Source organism: Stomoxys calcitrans, chromosome 5 (assembly GCF_963082655.1).
Source record: "Stomoxys calcitrans chromosome 5, idStoCalc2.1, whole genome shotgun sequence".
Classification (NCBI taxonomy): Eukaryota; Metazoa; Arthropoda; class Insecta; order Diptera; family Muscidae; genus Stomoxys; species Stomoxys calcitrans.
Genome location: NC_081556.1, coordinates 103,051,375 through 103,060,155, shown reverse-complemented (window position 1 = coordinate 103,060,155; position 8,781 = coordinate 103,051,375). Strand labels below are relative to the sequence as shown.

At 37.4% G+C, this 8,781-nt stretch overlaps 1 protein-coding gene across 1 annotated transcript in view; it reads right to left on the bottom strand.

The window, feature by feature from the left end:
• Window positions 1-1,929: 1,929 nt before the first annotated feature.
• Window positions 1,930-8,781, bottom strand: part of LOC106090060 (GTP-binding protein Di-Ras2) — a 227,016-nt gene continuing 220,164 nt past the window's right edge. Inside the window, exons 5-6 of the mRNA XM_059368615.1 lie at window positions 2,943-3,051; window positions 1,930-2,735 (exon numbers count right to left, since the gene is read on the bottom strand). Coding sequence (XP_059224598.1) covers window positions 2,660-2,735; window positions 2,943-3,051 — 185 coding nt within the window. The 3' untranslated portion in view covers window positions 1,930-2,659. The remainder of the gene's footprint in view (window positions 2,736-2,942; window positions 3,052-8,781) is intronic.

The following is an 8,781-nucleotide window of genomic DNA, read 5'->3' as shown; positions in this document are numbered from 1 at the left end:
ATCCCAATGTGTGTGCAAAATTTCATCTAAATCGGTTCAGATTTAGATATAGCTCCCATATATAACTTTCATCCGATATGGCTTTTAAGGCTGTAGAAGCCACAATTCTGGTCCCAACCTTACAAAATTTGGCATGGAGTGTTTTATTCAACGTTCTCATATGTGTGCAAAGTTCCATAAAAATCGGTACAGATTTAGATATAGCTTCCATATATATTTTGCATCCGATATGGCCTTTTAAGGCTGTAGAAGCCACAATTTTGGTCGGATCTTAACAAAATTTGGCATGAGCCGTTTTATTCAACGTCCTCATATGTGTGTAAAGTTTCATAAAAATCGGTCCAGTTTTAGATATAGCTCCCATTTTAATTTTTATCCGATATGGCTGTAGAAGCCACAATTTTGGTTGGATCTTAACAAAATTTGGCATGGGCCGTTTTATTCAACGTCCTCATATGTGTGCAAAGTTCCATAAAAATCGGTCCAGATTTATATATAGCTCCCATATATATTTTTCATCCGATATGGCCTTTTAAGGCTGTAGAAGCCACAACTTTGGTTGGATCTTTACAAAATTTGGCATGGGTCGTTTTATTCAACGTCCTCATATGTGTGCAAAGTTTCATAAAAATCGGTCCAGATTTAGATATAGCTCCCATATATATTTTTCATCCGATATGGTCTTTTAAGGCTGTAGAAGCCACAGTTTTGGTCGGATCTTTACAAAATTCAACGTCCTCATATTTGTACAAAGTTTCATAAAAATCTGTCCAGATTTAGCTATAGCTCCCATATATATTTTTCATCCGATATGACCTTTTAAGGCTGTAGAAGACACAATTTTGGTCGGACCTTTACAAAATTTGGCATGGACCGTTTTATTCAACGTCCTCATGTGTGTGCAAAGTTTCATAAACATCGGTCCAGATTTAGATATAGCTCCCATATATATTTTTCATCCGATATGGCCTTTTAAGGCTGTAGTAGCCACAATTCTGGTCCCATCCTTACAAAATTTAGCATGGAGCGTGTTATTCAACGTCCTCATATGTTTGCAAAGTTCCATAAAAATCGGTCCAGTTTTAGATATAGCTCCCATATGTATTTCTCATCCGATATGGCCTTTTAAGGCTGTAGAAGCCACAATTTTGGTCCAATCTCTACAAAATTTTTCATGAGATGGTTTAATTGACATCCCAAAACGTGTGCAAAATTTCATCCAAATCGATTTAGATAAAACTCCCATATATATCTTTTAAGCGTTTCGATTTTTGAGGCTGTAGAAGCCACAATTTTCGTACCATCGTAAGAAAATCGTATAAGGTTCTATTCGATATTTCAATAGGTATGCAAAATTAATCATCTATCATCATCTATCATATCATCTAATAGTTTGAAAAAATATTGTTTTAAGAACACCTATTACTAAAAACTAACAGTTTTCCAAAACCGATCTGTTCACTTGGAGAGAAATTCTTATTATTTGGAATGCCAAAACAATCAAGCTTTATAAGGGTTTCACATTAGCAGCTGCTACTTCTCAAGTTGCTACAAACGAAACAGTCATTGGAGGTTTGTACAACTAAAATAAAATTTTTAATATTTATTTGTTTGATACAAATCAAATGTCTTGCTAGTAATCCTAGTGCCCGTAGTCATTTTTACATTTTTCAAAAATTTTCCATACAAAATATTTTGGACCTCTATTCACCCATTTTCCGTATATGGGCTATATTATTGTTGTTTGTAGCATTTTGCCATTTTAATTTTCAATACTTTGCTAGGAGTCATCATCCCACTGTGATTGGTTCCAGAGGGGGAAGGGGTAGTTAAATAATTTTCCCTTGGCCATGCTGTTTGCCGGTTTCGTTTCTTTTTTTTTTTGTTTTATTTACTACCTAGGGTATGTAATTAAAAAAAGTTGGTTTCTTTTTGGTTTTTTGTTGTTGTTGTAGTTGTTTGCTTTGTTGCTGCTATTCATTAAATTGTTGTAATCGTAAATATCATATTGAGTTTCTTTTATTTTTGTTGTTTCTTTTTTTCTCTCTTTTTGAGTTTTGATGTTTTTTGTTCTTGTTGTTATTTTCTTTTTTACTTATTGGGTTTTGTTTGATTTTACGCACATTTTCAACAAATACAATTAAATTTTTATTATTATTATTATTATGTACGAGCAAATGTAAATATAAATGTAAAATGTAAACGTTCCTATTTTTGGTTGTTCTTGTTGTTGCTGTTGCTTTGCAAGCCAATGACTTTGGTTGTAGTGGTTGTTGCTGCTGTTTAGCCGTGTTAATTTGATGTAAATAGGCGAAAGAATACAAATACAAAGCCCAATTGGCATATTCTGGCCTGGTACTGATTTAGGCCCCCATGACGACCATGATGATGATGATGATGGCGACGAACATGATGATGTGGAAGTCTTAGCAATTATTGTTGTTTAATTACACAGCAGACTTACCTTCATCACCACGTTGACTTACCATCATCATGGGCCACAGTAACACACCTACAGTCTATAATCACCATCGTATTGTCGACACTCTATGATTTGTATGCTCATTCCTATTCGATTTTCGTTCCAGCATATTCATCATTATTGCCGTAGTAGCGCCATTGGCGGACGGCCACACATTTTTATTACGGCCATCTGCGTCTACTGTAAATTACAATCCTCGGAAGCATTGTTAATTTGTTGTTTTGTTTTACGTGATGCCCGCCTTATCAGAGACCTACGCAACGTTTGAAAACAATAGAAATAAATTAGAATTTTTTATTGTTTTCCTTTACACATATACACGAGCGCATATATGCACACACAAACACATACACACGTCCTAACTCGCATACTCATGCAAAATTAATTTGTATTAAGTTGGCCAGGTAACTGAAGCTTTCATGCATACAATTAACATTTTATAATCGTAATTTTGGCTTACCTTGATCTGGGCTTCAATTTGGCATCACTGCTGGTAGCCGGATCTACGGCATCTACAAGGCTGGATTTCTTATCATTGGAAATGGATGGACTAGCATTGCGATTTTTATCTAAAAAAAAAAAACAAAAAAGAAACATACAAATTAGTCCAATATGCTTAAAACAAATTAACAGCTTGCAAAGAAAGGCAGAAATTGAGAGGATCTGATTATATCATATCGTGCACCATCTGATCCCTGTGCCACGCGTCAGTGAATAAAGAAAACTCATTTTGAAACATTAATTTCGGCCGGGCGGAACTTTGGATACCCACCACCTCGTGTATATATGTAAGCCACCTTTCATCATAATCCGGTGAAAAATGCATTATTTATGTACCCATTTCAGCTGTATCCAAATATGGTTCGATTTGGACTAAATTCGGCACGAGTATTGAGTGGTCTAATAAATACAAGTCACTTGGTCTTTTTGGCAGCTATATCCAAATATAGACCGAACTGAACCATATAGGACACGGATGTCGAAAAGCCGGACATAAGTCACTGTGCTAAATATCAGCCAAATCAGATAGTAAATGCGCCTTTTATAGGGCCAAGACCTTAAATCAAGATCGGTCTATATGGCAGCTAAACCCAAATCTGGACCGATCTGAGCCATCTTCAAGGAGGATATCGAGGGGTCTAACATAACGCACTGTTCTTTCTTGAGTTTGACAAACAAAAATAAATACTGCCCGAATTTTATAACACAATTACCTATTTCGGTAAAGATATTTAAATGTATTAATAATGCGTACAAATGGCTATACCCCCATGCGTATGAGTATTGTAATCATCATGAATTATACATACGTCCCATAGTACCTAACGATACCAAATATATGTGCAGGGATTTTGAAATAACTCTCAGCTGATGGTCGGATATACGAAATAAAGATCCCATGAAATGTTCCAATGTTTCTGCTTCCCCAAGGTAAAGTGTAAGGGCTCAAAAGGTCAAATCGGGAGATCGGTTTATATGGGAGCTATATCAAGTTATAGACCGATTTGGACCGTACTTGGCATTGTTGTTGAAAGTCGTAACGGAACACTATGTGCAAAATCTAATCCAAATCGGATGAAAATTGAGGCTTCCAGGGAGCTATATCAGGTTATAGACCGATTTAAACCGTACTTGACTTTTGTTGGAGGCCATAGCAAAATGCTATGTGCAAAATTGCAGCCAAATCGAAGGAAAATTGCGGCTTCCAAGGTTTATATGGTTTATATCGGTTTATGTGGGAGCTATATCAGGTTATGGACCGATTTGAACCGTACACAGTTATTGTAAGGCACAATAGAACGCTATGTGCAAAATTTAAACCAAATCGGATGAAAATTGTGGCTTCCAGGGGCTCAAGAAGCCACAATTTTCCGTGCCGTACTCGGCACAGTTGTTGAAAGTTAAAAAAAACAGAACACCGTATGCCAGCCAAATCCGACAAAAATTGCGTCTTTCAAGGGCTCAAGAAGTCAAATCGGGTGATTGGTTTATATGGGAAATCTTAACCGATATGGCCCATTTGCAATCCCCAATGACCTACATCAATATTAAGTACATTCTTCAATATCTATTTAGGGTGGTGACACTTCGCCCTGAATGTGGATATCGTGCTACTGTAGCCTATGGCCACATATGACGCTGAACGCCTGCGTTCGAATCCTGGCGGACAAAATTTAAAGCGGTGGTTATCCCCTCCTAATTCTGGCGACATTTGCGAGGTACAGTACCAATTCATGTGAAAAATTCTCCCCAAAGAGATGTCGCACAGCGGCACATCGTACGGACTTGGCTATAAAAAATGTCCCTTATCGTAGATAAACTCAACTTGAATCGGAAAGCACTCATTGATGTATGAAAATTTTGCCCCCGCTCGGTTCCTGGGCAAATTTTTACTCTACTCCCAAATGTCGTTCTTTTGGGCCCCATGTTACTGTATTGGTAAATATTTCGGGCTTAGGGGGTATTTCGGGGGTGGTCACTTGGCAATCAAAGTAAATATAAGATTCGTGCTCTACTTTCAAAAACATTTCATATGAGTCCCATAATGTCATGATCGATAAATAAGTTGTGTTTGAAGGTGGGGTGGACCCCTGGGTCCATATAGCTTTTATATAATACGGAGGTATTTTGGGGTGGGGCGGCTCCCAAACACATGGCTCTATATTGTTGTGATTGGTCCATATATCCATTTGGAAGGTTTTGGGCTGTCCCCGCGGCACCGTCCCAAACAATTGAAACCATGTTTTTTTGGGCTGGGGAGGCTACCGGCACTTTGCCCTGAAAATAGATATCAAATTCGATCTTCACTCCCAAATACCGTTGATTTGAGCTCCCTATTGCTATAGTTGGAAATAAAATTCAGTTTAAGGGTGATTTAGGGCGTACCACCAAAATTGGATATCAAATTCATTTTCTACTCTTAAATACCTTTCATTTGAGTCCCATATTGCCATAATGGGTCAATTAATCTATTCGATGTATTTTTAGGAGGAAAAGAGCCACCTTGACTTGAACACAAATTTTAATGTCATATTTTTAATCTAGCCATGGTCGGTTGATATGGGGGTGAGGCGACCTCCCCTTACTTGGACCTAATTTTTTATGACATATTTGTAATATACTGCCGGATACTTTTTATTTGAGTCCCATATTGATAGGAACATCGGCTCCGCGGGGTATTTGGACCCAAAATTTTATATGATTTTCACTTTCTAGTCTCGAATACCTTTCATTTGATACCCATATTGTGCCCATAAGTCCTCTTTTGGTTTTGGGTGGCGTTTTTGGAGTAAGGGGGAAGGTCAGCCATCATCCGATATCTAAAAATTATATAGCCCATGTTTCCTTTTTTTGATTCTACGGAACAAACAAACAAACCGAGTCCCATATAGTCATGATGGGTCATATGCCCATTTGGGGAGCTTTTGGGGGGGTGGGGTGACCCCCTACACTTCGATCTGATTTTGTTTGCCAGATTCGTAATCTACTCCCTTTCATTTAAGCCCCATATTGATATGGACGACCAATTTGCCTGTTTTTGGGGTTAGGGCGACTTCCTGGGTACGTGGACCCAATTTTTAATACCTTATTCGTATTCTACTCTTCAACTACATCTACTCTTTCATTTGATATCCATATCGCCTTTATCGGTCCACTTGTGATTTTGGGTGGTATATTTGGGGTAACGGGGAGGGTCTTCCCCCTTCCGATATCAAGAAATTATAAAGCATATTTCTTCTTCCTGACCATATTCGTATATTCGTATATCCTGAAATAGCTGCCATATAAACCGATCTTGGGTTTTGACTTCTTGAGCCTCTAGAGGGCGCAATTTTTATCCTATTGAAATGAAATTTAGCACGACGTGTTTTGCTATGACTTCCAACAACTGTGTCAAATTAGGTTCAAATCGGTCAATAACCTGATATAGCTGCCATATAAACCGATTTGGGATCTTGGCTGCTTGAGCCTCTAAAGGTCGCAATTATTATGCGATTTGCCTGAATTTTTGTACGAAGGATCCTCTCATGACCATAAACATATGTGTTTATTATAGTCTGAATCGGTCTATAGCCTGATACAGCTCCCATATAAATCTATCTCGCTATTTACTTTTTGAGCCTACAAAGGGCGCAATTTTTATTCGAATTGGCTGATATGTTACATAGGTCTCCAAAACATAATTTAATTGTGGTATGAGCCGGACCATATCTTGTTTTACTTCAATGTTCCATGCAACACATGCAAAAACTCTTTTGCACTAAAGCATATTTGTAGCTTCCACAGCAAATCTATTAAAAAATTTCCCAGTTTGGGATCATCTTTGCCCGAAATCGGTATTTTGGGGTTTTTTGTAAAAAAATTCGGGTAGAATTTGTTTTTTAATTTTTAAGAACACTTTTGTCTCCAAAATCCGAGAAGTAAAATTAAGATACGAATAGAGATATCTTAATTTTACTTTTCCAAAATTTCCAAAATCCGAAAAGTAAAATTAAGATATCTCTATTCGTTTTAGTTTTTCCTAGAGAGCATCTCGCGTTAACAATAAATCACCTCGCGCATTCCGTGATCGGCCGGATCTCTGCCTGCAGGACCGTATTATGGTCTAGCAGTCCGAAACTGATCTCAGTACCTGGGTTCTCAGTGTAGAACCTCCGGCCCACTCTGTCCTCTAGCTTTGATCCATCCATATGAGATGAACTTCCAGATGGTAATATCAGAATATCGTCAATCCAAGACTGTGCCGTTGGTAGTTGCGCGCCGCACATGACCTCAGCCTCGCACTTGACCTCACTCGCATGAGGTATACGATCGGAAACCTCTTCCATTTGTTCCAGGTGTCCTATCGTCGCATTGACTATACCACAATTGTGTGACCTGCTTCTATCCTTTATTAGAATAACGCTATCTTATAAACCGATCTCCAGATTTGACTTCCTGAGTCTTTAGAAGGCGCAATTACTTACGTTTTGCTTGATAACGTATTTTTTTTTTTATGAACATTCGATTTGGGCTTCTAGAGGGCGCAATTGTTATTCGATAACCACAAACTTGAATCGGACAGCATTCATTGATATGTGAAAAGATTTCCCCTGTTGAATCTTCATGGGCATCTTTGCAATTTGCATCACCTGACATTGTTGTCATTAACTTGTATGTCCTAATTGGAAATCTTTCAATCAATCAAGACTATTACAACATTTTTAGCTTTGAGGTTAGATTGAGTGGAACCACTTAATGCAGTTAACCAATAAATATCAAAATTGCCAATTATTTGTTCTCTTAATAAAGGATTTATATAAAGGGTGATTTTTTTGAGGTTAGGATTTTCATGCATTAGTATTTGACAGATCACGTGGGATTTTAGACATGGTGTCAAAGAGAAAGATGCTCAGTATGCTTTGACATTTCATCATGAATAGACTTACTAACGAGCAACGCTTGCAAATCATTGAATTTTCTCATTTCTGGTTGAATGGCTACGTAAATAAGCAAAATTGCCGCATTTGGAGTGAAGAGCAACCAGAAGCCGTTCAAGAACTGCCCATGCATCCCGAAAAATGCACTGTTTGGTGTGGTTTGTACGCTGGTGGAATCATTGGACCGTATTTTTTCAAAGATGCTGTTGGACGCAACGTTACAGTGAATGAACACATTTCGAACCGAACACTGATTTTGGTAATAAAATTCAATGATTTGCAAGCGTTGCTCGTTAGTAAGTCTATTCATGATGAAATGTCAAAGCATACTGAGCATCTTTCTCTTTGACACCATGTCTGAAATCCCAAGTGATCTGTCAAATACTAATGCATGAAAATCCTAACCTCAAAAAAATCACCCTTTACATTTATGTTATTGTATTTATTTTACTTAAAGTATACCAGTTGGCTGTAATGATGCCAAACATGCAAGAAATTAAATTAAAATCTATACTTCATAAGGCATTTGATGCACTTCATGCTAAAGTATGCTGGAAATGAATTTTCCACATATAGATAAGAATCTATGCCAACACAGGCAGAGCATACAACCACAAAATTATACCATGGATGGTTGTAATTTTTGCAATTTCATTACTTTCATTAAGTAAAGTAAAACACATGGTCGTTTGCATAGTTGTCTGTGTGCACACTCGTATCGTTATGTACTATAATTTGGTAAGGAAATTTAAATTTCGATTTCTTGCATAAGTTGTTGAGCAAAATTTTCATTTGCAAACATAAGGGGAAACGGAAAAAGTGCTGCCGATAAGTGCTCATGTTGTTTTACTGTATGGTGCCCCATTACACTAACACTTC